This window comes from Pelecanus crispus, chromosome 8, assembly GCF_030463565.1.
Source record: "Pelecanus crispus isolate bPelCri1 chromosome 8, bPelCri1.pri, whole genome shotgun sequence".
Classification (NCBI taxonomy): domain Eukaryota; kingdom Metazoa; phylum Chordata; class Aves; order Pelecaniformes; family Pelecanidae; genus Pelecanus; species Pelecanus crispus.
Window position 1 is genome coordinate 46,951,495 of NC_134650.1, and position 19,034 is coordinate 46,970,528.

The 19,034-nt window shown below is 49.7% G+C and overlaps 1 protein-coding gene across 3 annotated transcripts in view; it reads left to right on the plus strand.

Annotated features, from left to right (window-relative positions):
• The first annotated feature begins 1,969 nt into the window (after positions 1-1,969).
• Positions 1,970-19,034, plus strand: part of ZC3H18 (zinc finger CCCH-type containing 18) — a 50,311-nt gene continuing 33,246 nt past the window's right edge. For all 3 annotated transcript variants that reach the window (XM_075715298.1, XM_075715299.1, XM_075715300.1), the window contains exons 1-5: positions 1,970-2,006; positions 11,114-11,718; positions 15,166-15,250; positions 18,111-18,259; positions 18,568-18,660. In XM_075715298.1, coding sequence (XP_075571413.1) covers positions 11,128-11,718; positions 15,166-15,250; positions 18,111-18,259; positions 18,568-18,660 — 918 coding nt within the window. In that variant the 5' untranslated portion in view covers positions 1,970-2,006; positions 11,114-11,127. The remainder of the gene's footprint in view (positions 2,007-11,113; positions 11,719-15,165; positions 15,251-18,110; positions 18,260-18,567; positions 18,661-19,034) is intronic.

The window sequence follows — 19,034 nt, forward strand, 5'->3', positions numbered from 1 at the left end:
GTGCACCCCTCCTCGTGTGTGCACCCACACGTGTGCACCCCTCCTCGCAGGTGCATGCACGCGTGTGCACCCCTCCGGGTGTGTGTGCACCCACGCGTGTGCACCCCTCCTCGTGTGTGCACCCACGCGCGTGCAGCACCCCTCCGCGCGTTGCACACGCAAGCCCGTGCCCCCTCTCCTCGCGGGTGCGCGCACGCGCGCGCCCTCCCCGCCGCGCGCGTCCCCTTTAAGGCGCGGCCGGGGCGGGGGCGGGGGCGCGCGCGGGGAAGGGGGCGTGGCGAGGGGAGCGCGCCCGCCCCGCCCCTCCCTCCCTCCCTCCCTCCCGCCCTCCCCTCCCCCCGGCGCGAGGGCCGTCGCGCCTGGATGACGTCACGCCATGGCCGCCCTGCGCCGCCGCGAGTAGAGGCCCCGTCCCGTCCCGCGCCGCCGCCGCCGCCGCTTCGCCGCCCTCCCCCGCGCCCCCACCCCCCGCCCCGGCCCGGCCCGCCCCGCCGCCCCCGCCCGCCCGCCCAGGTGAGCCCCTGCCCGCACCGCCCCGCTCGGCGGGCGCCGGCTGCGGCCTAGCGCCGGGGAGGGGGGGCGGGCCCGGGCGCCGGCGGAACCGGGGGGGAGCGGCCGCGGGGAGGCCTCAGGTGGGGGGGAGCGGCCCCGGCGGGGGATGCTGGGGAGCGGGGGCACCCCCCGGGGGATGGGGGGGGGGGGAGGCCTCGGCGGGGGGGCTGGGGAGGGAGGGGCGGGCCCAGCGCGGGGGGCAGCGGTTTGGGATGGGGGGGGCTGGGGGAGGGGAGCGGCTGTTGGAGGCGATGGGAGGGCGGCAGCCCCGGGTTGGGGCGGGGGGGTGGTGGGGAGGGCAGCCCCGGTTTGGGGCGGGGATGCTGGGGAGGGCAGCCCCGGTTTGGAGCCGGAGGGGGGTGGGGAGGGCAGCCCCGGTTTGGGGGAGGTCTTGGGGAGGGCAGCCCCGTTTTGGGGGGGATGTTGGGGAGGTCAGCCCCCGTTTGGGGGGGATGTTGGGGAGGTCAGCCTTCGTTTGGGGGGATGTTGGGGAGGGCAGCCCCCGTTTGGGGGGGATGTTGGGGAGGTCAGCCTTCGTTTGGGGGGATGTTGGGGAGGGCAGCCCCCGTTTGGGGGGGATGTTGGGGAGGGCAGCCCCGTTTTGGGGGGATGTTGGGGAGGGCAGCCCCCGTTTGGGGGGGATGTTGGGGAGGGCAGCCCCCGTTTGGGGGGGATGTTGGGGAGGGCAGCCCTGTTTTGGGGTGGATGTTGGGGAGGGCAGCCCCCGTTTGGGGGGGATGTTGGGGAGGGCAGCCCCCGTTTGGGGGGGATGTTGGGGAGGGCAGCCCCGGTTTGGGGGGGGGGGGGGGGGAGGGCAGCCCCGCTTTGGGGCGGGGATGCTGGGGAGGGCAGCCCCGGTTTGGAGCTGGAGGGGGGTGGGGAGGGCAGCCCCGGTTTGGGGGGGTTGTTGGGGAGGTCAGCCCCCGTTTGGGGTGGATGTTGGGGAGGGCAGCCCCAGCTTGGAGCTGGGGATGGGGGGGTGTTGGGGATGGCACAGCCCTGGTTTGGGGGGTGGGGGTGGGGTTGGGATGGCAATGGGGGGGTACTTGGGGTGGGGATCCCTTAGTTTGTGGAGGGATCTGGGGAGGGCCGCCTCGTTTGGCTGGGGTGCAGCCTGACTTTGGGGGGGGGTTGTTGGGGTGGGGGGGGGTGTTGGGCTAAGGGGGGAGCCTCAGGGAGATGGTGGGATGCTGGGGATGGGAAGGGGGCAGCACCAGCTTGGGGGAGGGAGCCTTACTTTTGGGTGGGTGTTAGGGAAGGGGGGGATAGTCTCAACTAGGGGTGCTGTGGGGGAGCAGCTCGCCTTCTGGAGGGCAGCACGGGGGGTGGCCGGACCCTGGGAGTGCAGGCAGCTCTGACCGGCCTCCCTCCCCCGGCAGGTGGGAACAGGGAGAGCTCCAGCAGCCTCGAGGGGCACAGCAGGAGGACCTCAGCCTGGCAGGAAGCCCCGTGAGGTAAGGGAGGTGCTGGGGGGGCACGGGGAGAAGGGCCGGGAACCTGTGGGGCCCCATGCTGCAATGGCTGGGTGGGAATGTCACATCTGGGGGTCCATTACTGTGATGGGTGGGTGGGTAGGTACATCACATCTGGGGATCTATTCTATGACGGATGGGTGGGTACGTCACATCTGGGGGCCGATCCTGCGGTGGGTGGGTGGGTATGTCACATGTGGGGGTCCATTATTGTGATGGGTGGGTGGGTATGTCACGTCTGGGCGTTCATTCTGCGATGGGTGGGTGGGTAAGGCACATCTGGGGGTCTGTCCTGCGGCGGGTGGGTGCGTACGTCATATCTGGGGGTCCGTCCTGCAGTGGGTGGGTGTGTACGTCACATCTGAGGGTCCGTCCTGCAGTGGGTGGGTGCGTACGTCACATCTGGGAGCTCGTCCTGCGGCGGGTGGGTGCGTACGTCCCATCTGGGGGCCCGTCCTGCAGCAGGTGAGTGCATCGCCTGCGTAACACGGGTTTGCGCTGCCCGCCTGGCGCAGCAGGAGCTGTGAGGCGCTCCTCACCGCTCAGAGCTGCCGTTACCTTTGCAAGCGCTCTACCGCGTAGCCGCTGTGGGTGGTTTAAATTCCCTCTGTGAGTCGTCTCAGCAGGGTTGTCTCTTCTCGGAGCCGTCCTTCCGGCGTCCACACTAATAACGTTTTCTTGTACTGCCGCCGGTAGCTCAGCTCTTCCGAAACAGCCATTAATGGTGCTGCTTTGGCTGTAGTGAGAGCGGCACCTCCCAGGTGTGAATTCTTTCTCCTGGTCTTCCTGAGATTTGTTTAGATTTAAGAGAAGGCTCGCAGTCTAACCAAGACAACTCTGCAAGGCTGCTGATCCAATGTTCTGAGTCAAGTTAGCCTCTTGAGTGTGATTATCCACGAATGCCCCAGAATGCAGGTATAATCATACTTCTTTTCTGTCGTGGGATAAGGCACTGATAATTCAAAATTAGCATTTGCCAGCGGAGAGCTGCAGGAAGAGCCATGTGCGTTCCAGCAATAGGAAAATCAGTTAACACTGTGAAAACAAACTCCAGCTGCTTGCAGCGCTGTTTCTCTTCGGGTTTCAGTCCCGAAGTCTGCCTGGCAGAAAGCAGTGGTTAATGTTCCGGATCAGAGCTCTCTGAGCTCTTCTTTAAAAATCAGCTCGCTGAAAATGGCTGTCACCAAGCAGTTCTCTTAAATTAATACCAAAAGGCAGCTCAGTTTTCTGCATTAAAAGCTTTCCCGACAGCTGCTAGGTAATTGAAGTTTCCTATGCATCTTCAAAGTCAGGGCTTCTCTAAGGATGGCAGCTGAGTGTGTATTTGGGTTAATTAACCTTATTAACAACCATAGTTTCATTCAAAGCAAAGGACTGCGTGCTTTGCTTTTGTTCTATGTGCCTTTTCAGTTTTATGGGATGCTCCTTTCCTGGATCACGAGGCATTTTAATTCCTTCTCCTCCTGTTGTCGCTACTCTTCCATAATTTTGCCCCATTGTGGTTCCTGCCCGTTGCTTCTGTCTCGCTTCTGTTTTCCAATTCTTTGTTCCCAAAATCTTTTGGCAGTGTGTTTCTCTTCTCGCCTGTCCTCGTGGCTTGACTTAGACCACGTTGCAGAACTTTTCTGTTCTGCATTAACCCCTGCTTTTCATGTATCTGATCAATGGAAACATTTTTGATTTTGCATCGAGCTGTTTGGCTCTTAGAAAGTGTTTTTTCTCCTTTCTATCACAAAGATTTCTGTCTGAAGCAAAGAGGTTCCTTGCTTCTTTCCTTCCCCTCTGTCCCTTGACCAGCCTGGGAGCTGTGAGGTCTCTGCTGGGGGGGTACAGAAGTTGGGTATGCGCTTGGTTCTTGCCATCTGACTGATGATTTGTAGGATTTCAAGATTGAAGCTGATGGCTCTGTCAAGCTCCAGTTTTCTGTAGGGTGCTCAGTGCTTTCCTGCTACCGGAGGTGCTGGAACCGTCTGAGCCGTTGGTTCCCTTACTGTATCCAAGGTGGATTCCTTATTGACTTGGAGAAAGCTTTTTGTGGCACCATATAAAGGCTTGGCCTTGAAGGGAGGAATTTAATGAATGGAAATAATGCCAGGAGTATTTTTTCCTTGGTGGCTGTTTCAAATCCCGTCTTAATTCACAGCTTGATCCTGTAGGTGCTGCAGTGGGTTAGAGTAAGCTGCCACCCTGAGGTAATCCTTTCCGTACTAGTTCCACTTCATCTGCTGCCAAGACACTACCTGCAGCAGCAAGTCAGTTAGTTGTACGCAAAGCTTAACTTTGGCTTAACTGAAGATGCTGCTCAAACTTTTCGTGAGTTCTAATTGAAAACGGCACAGCATAGAGCAATAAGAAACAGAATTGGAGCCTCCTGCCAGCAATAGGCACTGTCGAGAGCCGCGGATCCAGAATGTGTGTTCATGAAACACTGCGCTGCCTTAGAGCGGCGTACGAGGTACATGTGTGACCGCAGACTGAAACCTGCTTGGCATTTCTCCCTTCTAGTTTTGTACCTTTTGATGCTGTTCATTTAACAGAGAGTAGAAGTTGGGCTTGATCTGGAAAACAGACCTGCTGCTAAGAATTCCAGTGCTCTGACTCGTCTATCTCTTGCCTCGGGCAAATCACCTAACGAAAGTGTAAGGTTAAAAATATTATTTAAAGTGTATCCTGGGATTACCTGGCAATATTGAAGTTGAGTTTTAAAAAGTAACTTAAGTAGCAAAGGGCTTTTCTCCTACTGCCTCTAGTGCTGTGGCTTCTTAATCTCAATGCTGTATTTTAAGTTAAAAAAAGTCTTGGATATCATTAAGCTTTAGAAAAAATATATATTATAATGTGGCTGAAGCAGATTAATTTAAATTTCCCTCACACCTCCTCCATGTACAGTGCCTTTTTACCTGTGTGAGAGGGGTAGGGGGGAATCTGTGTAATTTTAAATGTTTTTCAGTAAGGCTATGAGACTTAAGAGGGAGCAGAGAACAAAGCAAGCCGCTTCATTACTGCATCCAAGTCCTTGCAGGTGAGGACGGCGACATGAATGCTTAGCTTAGAAGGAGCATCTCTGTTCCACCGTATGCAAGCCATGAAATGCTGACAAAGTTAAGGAGTAGTTAATGCTTCGTTCCCTAATTTGAAAAATTCTAGAGCTCGGTCTGTGAAACTTCAGCATTGCCTCCTGTTGCGTATGTATGATGTAGCTAAAAGCCACTCTTTTCCGCCAGACCTGATTCTGGGTGCGAACCGGCCGCCTTGGAGGCAAGTCAGGGCTGTGTGCCGAACGAGGGTGCTGTCCGTGCCTCTTCCAGCAGCCTGTGCACGTACGGGGAGCGAGGCGAGGGGCTGCAGGGAGAAAAGGCAGGTTTGTGCCAAAGAAAGCCGCAGATCATTGCGGCTGAGTGTCCCTTAGGGCACCGGGCTGTTCCAGCCTTTTCCATCCCGCTCCCGGGTGATGCTAGGTATGTCTCTTCAGAGTGCTTTCCATCATTCCTGGATAGCCCGTGACCAAAGGGCCAGGCTTAGGTTGGCAAAAACTGCCAGGCGTTCTCGGTTGTAGCTGAGTGCAGTGGCCCAAAGGCGCTGCTACTGAAAACAAGGTCAAAAAGCCTCGGGCCTCTTGCATAGGGGCTTTCCTCACTTTATGTTTTTGGGAGACTGTCTCTAATCCTGCTGGATCACAGCGCTGGCAGGGACGCTCCAAGCCAACAGCGACTGGCTGGAGGCATGAGAACCCCAGGAGGAACAGCTGGAGCAAAAGTCTTGCTCAACCCAAGAGTTATCTGTGGGGACAGCAAGTGCCATCTGGCTCACACCTGGGAGGGTGGCACGTGCTTACTGCAGGTGGAAAGTTTAGCTCCAATACCCTCAGTTTCTCTACCGAGAACGTGTGAGCTGTTTTTAAGGGGCTTTCAACTCGACAAGGCGTGCACAAGTGATTCTAGAGGTAGTAAAAGACAATTTTCTTTGAGGAGTGGCTGAGGGAACTGGGGTTGTTTAGTCTGCAGAAGAGGAGGCTGAGGGGTGACCTTATTGCTCTTTACAACTACCTGACAGGAGGGTGTAGTGAGGTGGGTGTTGGTCTCTTCTCCCAAGTAGTTAGCGATAGGACGAGAGGAAATGGGCTCAAGCTGCGCCAGGGGAGGTTTAGATTGGATATTGGGAAAAATTTCTTCATGGAAAGGGTGGTCAAGCATTGGAACAGGCTGCCCAGAGAGGTGGTGGAGTCCCCATCCCTGGAGGGGTTCAAAAAACGGGCAGAGGTGGCACTTGGGGACATGGTTCAGTCTGGTCTACCCTTGATTGGTTTAGTGTGGACTTGGTAGTGTAGGTTAATGGTTGGACTGGATGATCTTAAAGGGCTTTTCCAACCTAAACGATTCTATGATTCTATGATTTTGGCTGCAAGTGCACCCCACTTTGGAGCATTTGCTCCAAAGCCTCTCGATGGAAGGGCTGTACCAACTTGTTTAGCCTGGCAAAGTGAGGGTTTTGTAAACCTCGCCTGAAAGGCTTAGTGACCTGTTCTGAACTAGTCTGCTTCAGACATGCAGAAAATGAAAATTTGACACACTTTGAGCAAATGAAGCCAGTTTTGTAATAGAAGGGGTTGCGCAGCTTTGAGCAAAGTTGGCTTTGCCTGAACCACCTGTAATTTTGAAGATACCTCTGAAGATAAAACACCGCCGAATGAGAAGCGTTATTCTACACCTGGTTCTTGCCCCATCATCCTAAGCTAAAAGTCAAACAGTCTTATCTGTAGGTTAGAAGGTTAATTTTTTGCTTTTATAACTGGTTTTGAAGACAGTAGGAAACTGGCTTGGTTTTAAGGCACAAAAATTCCAAGCTTATGATGAGGGATGAAACCTGTGCATTTCTGCTCTACCACTTATGTCAGTATTGCTCAATTTGAAATACTTCCATGTAGTCATTTTTCTTACATTTTTCTGGTATTCACCTGTATGTATAACTAAAGGAGAGTGAAAAGCAAAAAAAAACCCCAAATAAACAAAAAACCACCTCAGAAAAAAACCCTTGCACGATTCCAGAGATTTGGGATAAACTGTGATTTGCAGATTATTCTGAGATGGTGCTTGGGACACGTGCTTTAAACTGGAGTTAAACTGGCTGCCGTGCAAAGAATAAATCCATTGGAGCTTGAAAGGAAGCTTCAGTGGCTAGAGCAAGTACTCTAGTGCTTCACAAAATCCTTGCTACGGTACTCTTGCCTTTCATAACATTCAATTATTTCTTTTTTTTTCTACAAGCGGGCGACTGCAAGTCGTACTGCCTGGGTCAGTCAGTGATGAGGGATTCTCCCATCTCAGACTGTGCTTCTCTGACGTTGCTGTTGCCCATAAGCTTGTTGCTGGAACGCTGTACCTTCTTCCCTGGCTTTTTCTCCTGGGCTCAGAGCCTTTGGGCTACCCAGGGCAAGGGAATGGCTGGAGGACCCGTTGTCGACGCTCAGTCTCCCCTGTTGCAGGAGGAGTTGCTGTGGCAGAGAGCGAGAGGCTAGCCTGACTTTTGGATGGCTGCTAGAGCAGCCTCTTGCCATCCTGCAGCAGAAATGCTACCTAGTCCCGTTCCGTCATTAATCTGACAGTTTTCATTTCCATCTCCCTAAGTTTTTTTTTTTCCCACTTCTGATTTTACCTTTGCATATCATGGGTTTGCTTTGGGGCATTTCTGTGCTGTTGCACATAAGATTGAAGGAAAAATCTGGTTCATTAGGTTTTGGGGTATCTTTTCTTCTCTGCCGGTGAACTTGGAGCATCAGCTCTTGGAGACTAGCTGAACTGTGGCTCTCACCGAAATAATTCGGCGTAAGAGGCAGCGTAGGAGCTCCAAGTGCCTTCTGCGCATTGCTTCGCTGCCTGCGCGGATAGAGGCACCGGGGAGGACGTAAAGCCCGTTGCCAAAGGGGAACTTGCTGTTTCTTGAATCCAGGGAAGTGCGCACCGAAGCCAGACTGCCTGGATTTCGTGAACTCTTCTCAATTGGGCTGTCATTTATTATGTTTCTTATCATTTCTGCCGATGGAAGTTAATAGGAAATTATTGTAACTGACGGGCGCACTGGATTTTTATAATAGCTTTAATAGCTGCTGGTGGAGGTGAATGTTTTCTACATATCACCTTAGCTGGTGGTGAGAATGCATTCATATTTGTTTTCCCCCATCCCTCCAAAGGTCTCAATGTCGAATGGGGAAAGACATCTCGTTCACTTAAATGCTTTTTCTTTGGTGCTCCTTATTTGCAAGAAATCAGAAAACAAATTTCCTGAATACATCTGCACTTGACAGTTTTTGTATTTCTACTGGCCTCTTAAGGCTGACCTTTCAGATGTAATACGCTAAGTTGTTCTCCATGCACGTAAAGCGTAACTTCTCGGGCACTTAGGCAATTAAAATTGCTGCCGTAAAATTGCTCTTAAAGCCAGTAACAATTTGTGCAAGCATTTATGAACTCAGCATCAACCTTTGTATACTCAGTAAGAATATAATTTGTTTCCGATTACATCCTATTTAATTGCCCAGGGCCGCTATCACCAGGAGGCAATTGCTGTCTTTTAATCTGGCTTTTAACTTTTCAGTAAAATCACAACTTTGGTTGTGAGCAAGAGCCAACTTCTTCAAATGTGTGGAGAAGCAAAGAGTAGCCGGTAGGAAGCTCAAAATGTGACTTTGCTGCTGCCCGAGTGTTTAGAATCATCCTCGCGTTTATCAATTAGCTGATGTTTGCGCAGGGCTTTGGAGGCATGAAGTAGAGCAAGGTTGCCGGGTACTGACATATCGACTTGTACTGCTTCTGGGAGTGCTTTTCCTTTTGTATTTTTGAGAAATGTTCTTAGCTCCTTCTCTGCAAGCCTCCCAGAGTATAACGAGCAGCGTTTTCTTGAGTGTGACTTTCATCTCGAGAGTTTGCTGCAAATACCAGCTAATAATGCCTTCACTACAGTGAAGGCAAGAGATGCTATCTCGGCGATGACAGTACATCTGGCAGCGTACGAGACACAAATACAACAGCCCTGGTCCTGGAAAGTTTATGAAGGAGCAGATGAGTAGCACGGGTAACCAAGTTGTCGTGCCTTCCTGATTTCCAGGCATGGGCTCTTAACACACGGAAGAGACGCTGCCGGTTCTCCGCGCTTACCCTCCTGCCCTATTTCAGCACTGAGATCCCCAGTTCTGTCATTACCAAAATGTTTTGGGTTTTGGATGCTGAGAAGGCTTGGGTTCACTTTGGTTGAGTTTACAGCGCGTGGCAGTCTGTTTGGATGCTGTGGCTTGGTGTGCCTTCTGCCTGTCTGTTCTTGCTCTTCGATGGTTAATAATAACCTGTAGTAAATAAGAACCTTTACTATGCAGAACCAGTCAGAAGAGCGTAGCAGAGAAAAGTGATGGGGTAGGTCAGGAAAAGGTTAAGTAGTGCAGAGCTGCCTAGTGGTAGTAACTTTTATTTCAGGAAGGATTGCTGGATGTGTTTAAAGGAGTTACCAGAGTCTTGGTTTTGTAGCATTTCTGTTCCAAAGGTCTTATAGGTAACAGGTAAAAATCTGGTAATTTATGCCATGTTTTTTTGCACCAGCAGTGAATGTGCTTGTGGGGAGGTTGTAGCTAGGAGCAGCTGAAGTAAAACGCGATAAGGTGAAGAAATCCTGTTGATTTGTAACCCCATGGCTTTTCTTTAGCCTTAAATGTGCTTCTGTAAGCCTTGGGTTTGTCTTTAGCTTTTCATTTCTGTCTGAGGGCTGCCCAAGCTTGTTCCTGTACAGACCTTTGGGTGTGGAGGAGGAGGAGGTGGCGTATACTCAAACGGTGAATTTAGTCCTCTGGAAAGGTGCCACCTTCAGAGGTCTCAATGCCTCTGTTGAACTCTTCCGCTGGTACAACCAGAGAGCTACAGTGGGTGCTTTTCTCTCTCTGAGCGTTGGCTGCCTCGGTGCTGGAAAACCTGCCGAGACACCTTTCTCAGCCTGGGTTCTTCCGAGGCAGCCGAGCACCGTTGGTTATGGCTGAGGGGGGCAAGGAAGGAGTTGCAGTCGTTGTTTATAGGGCTAAGGACATGCTGCAGCAAGAGACCACAGCCGAAGGGTAAGAGTTTTTAATCACCAAGAGCTTTTGGCTAGATGCGAACCAGTAATCTTCCTAGTAAGAGACAGCTCAACCAGTTCCTTGGGTCACAGTTCTGCTATAATTCATGGGGTTTTTGTTTTCTGGAGTTAAATAAATAGATGTATAGGTTGGGTTTTTTTCCTGCTTTACATCTTGTCCCTTTCTGTTGCATTTATTGTGCTTATTCTAAGCAGACATCTAATTTTTAACGTATTCATACCAAGCACATGTTCATACCGAGCTTCTAGCAAAAGTGCGTGATGCAGACAGTTAGGAAGTTGATCTGCTTCTTTGAAGGAATTTTGAATCTTTACTGTATGAAGCGGGTGGAGATTAGATGGCAATACGTGCACTGTCTAAATTAAACCTGAATCAAAATCCAAGACTTTTCATGAACACATACTGTCCTTGCTTTCATATCTGTTCTGGATGCAGTGTAACAAGTGCTGTAAATATATAGGCTGTTTTTCCAGAACAACTGTAAGTTGTGCTCCTGTGCTTCTTTAGGAATCCGTGCAATTTACAGTGCCACGTGTTTCTGGTTACAAAATACACCTGCAAACCTGGTCCTATGGTCTGAAACTCCCTCGCTTGTTCACAGAAGAAATGCCACTGCTGATTGTGCCTGGGGTGAGGAGGCTACCTTGGGATTTCTGACCTAAGGTGATTTGGTGGGAGTGCTCGTGCGGCCTCACCTATTAGAGCTTGCAGATGAAATTCCAACCTCCAGCTCCGTCGTATGTGGAGCGTAGCACTCTTTTATCTAGTCTGGGACAATATTGGACTCGGTTCTTTATGCAGTTTAAACTCTGTATTTTCTTCTTGAAGGTACTATGATAAAGCACGTTCGTGAATTCAAGCAACCTTTTCTTCTTTAGGAGGTAAAATACGAGAGTACAAATGCTGCACGGTGAGCCTTTCTTGATTTCCCAGCTTGTTTCCCCATAACAAGTGGTTTTTTTTCTACCCTCTGCAGACTATTAGGTACTGATGGACGTTTCCGACAGCCCTGAGCGAAACCCCTGCTCTCCTGATGAAGAGGACCAGCAGCTTTCCGATGACGAAGTCCTGAAGGAGAGTGGTTCAGAGCGGGAACTTGATGGAGAGGGTGGGCAAGGCAGCGTCCTGGGAGAGGAGGAGGAGGCGGCAGCCAGGGGACTGAGTCATGGTGAAGAGGAGAACCACTCAGATGAAGAGGACCGCTTAAGCGAAACCAAGTCACAGGAGTCTGACAACAATGAGCAAAGCGGGGAGCTGAAGAGCCCTCTGCCTCGCAAAGGAGAGGAGGAAGACCGGACAAATGACCTTGGTGATGAAGCGTCCTCTGTCACCCGTGAACTAGATGAGCATGAGTTGGACTATGATGAGGAAGTTCCTGAGGAACCAAGTGCTGCTGCTGCAGAGGAGGATGGCGAGAAAGCTGCTGGTGAGGATGATGAGGAAGAGGAGAAAGGAGACGATGCCCATGAAGATGAGAAAAAATCCAGCAGCAAAAGTGATGATGAAAAAGACAGCCAGGATCCCCTCAAGGAGAAGAAGAAAGAAGATGATGATGGAGAAATTGATGATGGAGAAATTGATGTAAGTAGGAGCTGGTCCGAGGTGGGCAAAGTCCTGCACGGAGAGACCTATCCTTGCGTTTCAGAACTGTTTGGCTATTAGACTGCCATGCCTTCTTTCTTCTTTGACACGAATATCTGTTAACTGTGTCCCCAGTGTGCAAGTAACGCTTTTTCTTTGGAGGTAAGAACGTTACTGTGTACTAAGTCCTGAACTCAGTGGCTAGGATGTCTGGGGCCACGTACTGTAGAAAAACTTTGTGCCGAATATCGTCAGAGCCGTCACAAGTAAGCTTTGTTCCTGTTGAATATGGAAAGGCTCCTGTGCTTGAAGAAACTGTTCTACCTCAGCTCTCGGAGGACTTTTGAGTGATACTGACAGCAAATTACTTAGCCATGGATTAGGCGTTCAGAAGCTGTCTTGTCAGTTTAGGTTGAGAGGCTGGTGCTGTAGAGTGGCTGCCGTGTGCTTGAGGCATCAGGTGTGTGTGGGAAGCCCGTGGCCCTGAGCTGTTTGTTGGGCTCTGGTGGTGTCTGGATGCATGGAAGAGGAACGGAGGGTGCTGAGCTTTCTGGAAAGTGCCTGACCAGGCAGCCCCTGCGCGTGGTTTGGGTGGTGTGTTCAAGGATGTGCAGTCCCAGTAGCTACTGATTCACAAACGCAGCTATTTAGAAAAATCAAAAACTGGTTTTGATTGCATTGATGATTAGGGCAAATAGCACTCTTTATCCATGTTTGTCTTGAGGTAGGAGTACAGCAGTTGTATTTAATACAGCTTAATACCAGTTTCCCTCTTGCAGGCAGAAGAAAACAGGACAAAGCGATTTGAGCAGTTAGAGTAGAAACCCTCCTGTGGGTTCCTGGTCTGGTGGACACCTTACTTGAATCCAGATAGTGGGAATGCAAAGTATTCCAAGGAGAAGTCGCTGGTCCAGAGCACCTGGCTGGTTCTGCTCCTGGCTATCGGAGCCAAAAGTGCTCCCGCGCAGCTGGGTCGGGGCAGTGCTGTGAGAATATCGTGGTGACCAGGCAAGGAAGCAATGGGCTGTGGATGGGGTCACTGGTGGGGCTTCTCAGCCAAGGAGGGGAGGGTTCAGGCTCGGGAGATGGCACTGCTGTCCAGTCCCCGTTGCGGTGCAGCTGACCTGGCCACGCGCTCAGGAAGCTTAATGGTTGGACTTGATGATCTGAAAGGTCATCAGTCGTTTCCAACCTAAACGATTCTGTGATTCTATAAGCTCACAGAGCCTTGCTGGAGAGACCCTCCTCCCTTTTTATTGAAGACTGGTATATTATGTATTTTTTACTCTAATGCTTTTTTCACTCTAACGGTGCTTTGACAAGTTCTGTTGCTTAAAAAAAGGTGATGCTATTTTTCTTTTTTGTGCCCATTCTGGCAGGTGGTTTTGTTAAACACATATGTATTTTCCTAAATTTTTGTGTATTTCTGATTCAGTTAGAAGGAATTTCAGTGTGTTGTGGGAGAGTCCAGGCAGGGGGAAAAAAAAATTCCTGGAGTCCTGACTCCATGCCTGCTTCTTGATTAAAATATGAATGCTTTCCTTTAGAGTCTAAGGCATTCTTGGGAGCGCACTCCTTACAAAGCACAAGATGAATCTGTACTCTGGTTTTCATACATTAACTCATAACAGGGTTCCCAGCTGCCTGATTCCAAGGAGACCTCACAGAAATAAATACTTTCCCTTTTGTTCAAGTACAGCATTTGCAAAGACTTCACACAGTTCTTTTGAAAGAAGCAGAGTTGAGCTGGTTATACCATTCATGCGTCGCTGAATGCCATCCCCAGCTTTGGGGGAAACTGTTATATCTCTGCGTTTCATTCTGCTTTCAGAGTTCTGTCTTGGAGGGGGGGGGAAATATTAATGCAAATTTTAATTTGAATATATATGTGTAGTCTTTAAAATCTGCTCTTGTTCAGGAGAGCTCTCCTTGTATTGCCCTCAGAGGAATGCAGCAGCAGAGGCTGTTAACCCATCTCTGTACATCCTTTGTTTATCCACAGCCGAGCGATGGTTTTTCCTCCTTTCCCTGCTAAAGTGATCAAAGTACATAACTTTCTTAATCTTTTCCATGTAGACAACTGCTGTCGCTGCCACAGAGTTGCTGCCATTGCCGTGCAAAGGGAAAGCCTCCACCAGATGCTCCCTCTTCAGATGCGTTTCATATGCTGAAAACTTCTGTGGCGGCGGAATGGAGGCAGAGCGAGGGAAGGCCAGGGTGCCCTTTAGGATAAATGACTGATTTCCTTGCCAGATACCTCTGACAACTCTCTGGTCATGTATGCCTTTGCCTTCTGCATCGCCACCTCTTTTTAGCTCCTTTTGACTTTTCAGATGCAGCTTAATGAAGCCAGTGGAGGCCTTCCCCCCCCCCCCCCCCCCCCCCCCCGGAGAACAAAGGCAAAGGCTGGTACTTTAAAGTTTCAACAACTTGTTCTTTAAAGTTTCAACAACTTCAACACCTCTTCCGGAGGTGTTTCATGACTGTTATTTCGCGCTTGTCCCCTGTGGTTCTTAATCTTTGAAGCAACCTCCATCTCCCAGAATTTCTTCTTGGGGCTGCTGTGCCTGGGGATAACGTCGAGTTTTGTTAGAGCTGCTTCACAGCTCCTGTGTGGAGCTGAGGAGTAGAAGGGAAGGTGTCAAGTTGTTGCCAGAGAGGACTGGAAGAAATATGGATGACTTTTTTCCTGAAAAGCTTGCGTGCGAGATTGTCGCTCAGCGTTGTGGCGAAGCATTTTATAATCAGTTATTGTAATAGCAGTCATCCTTCACAACTTGATGTATAGGTGTGTGATGTCTGTATCGGGTTATTGCATTGATGCAGGAATACCGCTAGGTATTTTAAATCAATGAACAGAAGAAATTGGCTTGAGCTGAAGAGGGATGACGTGAGTGCCGAGCAGGGGACAGTCCAGTTTAAATGCTCCGGAGGGCAGTGGTATTCCCCACGCCAGCGGAGCCATGGTAGCTGTCAGTGCGCACGCTGTTAGCCTGCGGGAAGGAAAGGTAACACGATTTAGCTCATTTGCCTCGAACGAGTGTGAAGCTGCCTCTGCCTTGCACGTACTGCCAGCTAAAAGCGCACAGCCAGCCTCGTCCAGCTGAGGTATAAGAGCTTAATCCACTGTGCTGTTGATTTTGAGCCTTTAAGCGTTTATCAGGTAAAATGATGCAGCTTGAAACCTTGGTCTGTGGTTTGGCCCCAAGATGTCCATAACGCCTGAAGGGTTTTGCAGTCACCTTTGAAACACTGAAGTTGATCTTCCTGTTTGTAGCAGTACATTGCGAAGATGCTGAGGGGTATTTATTGTAATTTTATATTGCTTTTCTCTTGTGTTTTGCTCCAGGGTGTGTTTTCAGTGACTGATATTTGACCATATTGTGAAATGTCAAGTCGCTGCAGAAAATGCACCACATGAAATGTCAGCTTGTCTGTCTGTTCCAGGATGATGACTTAGAAGAAGGAGAAGTTAAAGACCCCAGCGACAGAAAAGTGAGGCCACGTCCCACCTGCCGATTCTTCATGAAAGGTAATGATATGCTCTAATGGTGGAAGCAAACCAAAGATGCTGTCATTTTTCTTGATCGGTTTTGCACCTATTAAGCTGCTCTCTGCATGATAAACTCTGCCCCAGGCATCCTCAGTATCACCTTTCTGTTCCTTGGTGGCCAGATGCTGAGTTTACGTAGAGCCAACATGCAAAAATTATTTTGCCCTAAGTGTGGTGAGCCTGGTAGAAGCAAATAAAGGAAAACTTGCTAGTGTTTTTAAAACAGCATGGAATAAAAACTGCTTGGGCTGATTTAACAATCAGCTGTTGCTTAGAGGTTATTCCGTGGAAAACAAAAATGGCAAATCCTCGTTATTTCTTATCAAACTCATTCCTCGCCAAAACATAATTTCTTGCAGTCCCATATCCATCTTACTTCCCTGATTATTAAAGGACATTTGATAAAATTTTAAAATTGAAAATAGGGCTAGAAATACTGTTTCCTGGTAAGAAATACTGACGTGACATCATGCTGACATCCGCTGAGCTGCTGCAGCCCCTGCAGATGCATCTGTTGATCAGGTTCCTGCGTTGCCTGCGCAGTGCTGTCAGGTGTTGGCAGCTCACCTGTAGCTGTTTTCGCAAGCAACCCAGAAACCCCAGCGAGATGGTGTGCTCGAGGGGTGACGTTGGACCTGACAGGGTGAGACGTGCCGGCAGACGGTACTTCCACTGGGCTGAGGAAACGATCGGCCACAAAAAAATAATCCTCATGTAAATAGAAGCTTTTTCCTCAAGCCAGAAGGTTGCTCCACACTGTATCAGATACCACATTTCTGAAATGTGATTGGGTTTGTCACTCTCAGCTGGAAGGAATGGGGGTAGGAAATCATAAAACGTATTTCTTACTGTGAATGAGACCTAAGACTTGAAACTTTTGGATCTAGCCAATTGTATTTCTCTTTTTTTTTTTTTTTTTTAAATTCTTCTTACTAGGACATTCCCCAAAGTTTGTGCGACTGCACAACAGCCATCTTAGACTATCCTGCAATTTTTTTTAGTGTCAAGAGTAGGTTTTATAAAAGTTTTCTTATTTAAATTGATTATAGCTCTCTTCAGCTTCCTCTAACTTCATCTCACTTAATGTTTGCTCATTTACTTGGTTTTATTTACGATCACCCTTAAGACAATTTATGAAAATCTGAAATTAAAAGAAGGGTGGAGAACAGGGTGGAGTCTTTTATTCCTTGCGTCAGTGGCGTATGCAATGTAGGGAACTGCTTAGGGGGTTTCCGGAGATGTGATCATCAGATATCATGTACTTGGCTTCCTGAATGTCTTCCGGTATCGAATTTTCTGCCTGTGCCGAGACACGAACGCGTTGGTGGTGATGGTGGAACCGGGAAGTTCCTCGGCAAGGGGAGCTGTTTGTTCCTGAATCCTTAGCGTGACGTACGCCTCCGTGCAGCATGGAAATATTTGCCTGAGTCAAAGTTCAGGCTGCAGGTTCTCCTGCCACAGTTGTTTTTCTTTGATTTGGCGTGGGTTCAGATAAGGTTGACATCCACTCTTGCTTGCCACTTAAAGGCTTTATTGCCACTATTGCCACCAGGGAGATGAAGCGCTGCTCACGTGGGACCTTGAAGACATTCAGATTTTTGTCCTTGCTGTGTCTGAGGAGCGCTCGCGTGGCTGCATCTGTCCAGTGGCATGAACGACTAGCTCGCAAAGCCTTCCAGTGAAGTTGCTTGATGTATAGCCACCTTGACATATGTAGCAGGGCCCCTTACTTGTCGGGGTAATCATTCCCCTTGACGCTTCAGTAGGAACAGTAAGTGTTTGCACAGGCGTCTGGCAGCCCCTACACCCGGTGCTCAGGCATTGAGAAAAGGCTGCGTTGCTCCGTGAGCTGCTGCGCAGAGGGATTCGTGCTCTCGTGATGTTTGACTGTACAAAAGCATCCAATGTTACCTCTGAGAGAGAACACCAGCTCGTGGTTAGTCTGGGACCGCTGAGGAGCATTTCCAGGGACCCGGGTGCAGTGTGAATTTCTGTCACGTTGCCCTGCCAGCCGAGATCGGGGGTTCCTCCTTGGGCCACAGCAGTGTTAACTGCTCTGTTGCCTCTAAAGTCAACGTGCTAATGCCTGAGCTAGCGCAGAACCAGCGATGAGTTTGTGATGCAGGTGTCTGCTGGGAAATCTGCAAAATGTCTGTTGCCGGACATTGAGTGGATTGCCGGAAGAAAAAAAAAAAAAGTTTTTGTTTCTAAGGCAAGCTAAAATAGAGTTGGGAATTAGCACTGTGTCCTGTTAGGGACCCCTGAGTGTTACCATCTCTTTGGGGGTGGTACCTGAAGCTGATGAGCGGCTTCGGATTCATCTGCTGCCCTCCGTAGCGGTCTCCTTTCCTGCTTTGTGCTGGCAAGCCTGCGGAGTCAGCTGGAGAGAAGAGCTTTGATGTGCTTTGTGCCTCACCAGGGAGCTGTTTGTTTTGAATGTACTGTGATGCTTTCTTTGCTGTCAGGTTACGTTCGTTGTTTTCTGTAAAAGGTAAAGCTCCTAACTTGAGGTGTTTGTCATTAGTAAGACTTGAAGGGCTCATAGGTTTATTACTGCATTTGCTTAATGGTGTGTATGCATCCATCCCTCCCTTCTCCCCACCGTAATAAGGTTCTTGTACGTTCATCCGTCTGTGACTGGATCTATTTGTCCTCCCAGGGAAGGTGGGGGGTGGCAAGTGTCTTTCCATGTGTATGAAAACAGGTAAATCTCAACAAAGTCAGAGAGAAGTGTCTCATGTCAAACAGCATTATTCCTTGATGGTTTTTAAATGGTTGTGGGGCTGAACAAACGCTTGCTGTAGGCATACAGGGGTCTAACAGAACTGTATTTCCACAGGTCACTGTACCTGGGGCATGAACTGTCGATTTATTCACCCTGGTGTGAATGACAAAGGAAACTACTCCTTGATCTCCAAGCCTGAGCCCTTCTCCCCAAATGGTGCTCCTCCGATCGGCCCTCACCCACTGATGCCAGCCAACCCTTGGGTATGGACATCTTTTCTGTGAATTTATGGCTTCTGCACATAGCTTTTGTCTCCTGCTCTAGGAGAAGTGAAGATTTTATTAGAGCTAGTGCTTTAGCAAAATTCAATACCTCTGTTGGATATGTGATTTTTTTTAAAAGGTGGTCTTGAAGTTGCTAGTAGAGGGGGATAATTTTCCATGTGTGTCCCAGCTTATACATCTCTGGAGTATCTGGAGGTACTCCGGGGTAACTGTTCACAAAGCATGAGTTTGCTACTTAAAACTAATGTCAAGTGTCTGTCTCCTTCCTCTTCTCACCTTTCTAACAGGGAGGGCCAGTTGTTGATGAGATCTTACCTCCACCCCCTCCAGACCCTCCAACAGAAAGTGCCTGGGAGAGAGGACTCCGCCACGCTAAAGAGGTAAATGGCATCCTCAGGAAGTATGCTGACCGTCTCCAAAATCCGCTGGCCTGTTTCATTGAGAGCAGGATGAGCTCTTTTTGGAGCACGTAGCGTCTTGCTCTTTTTAAGGAGCCTTCCTTTTGCCTTTCAACCTATTAACTGCGTCTTGTTGTGTATCACTTTTATTGTACAGTCAAGAGGAGCTAGTGTCCAGGTTTGGGTTTTTTATATTAACATGAGCTAGGGAGAGTCTGTGGTGCTGACCAGTTAGGGGTGTAGAAGTCAAGCCCACCACAAAGCAAAGCTTTTTAAGCTGATCCAGTTTCCCTTACTTTAATACCTGGTTCTCTAGCACCTATAGGATCCATGTGTCTGATCATTTTAGAAAATGG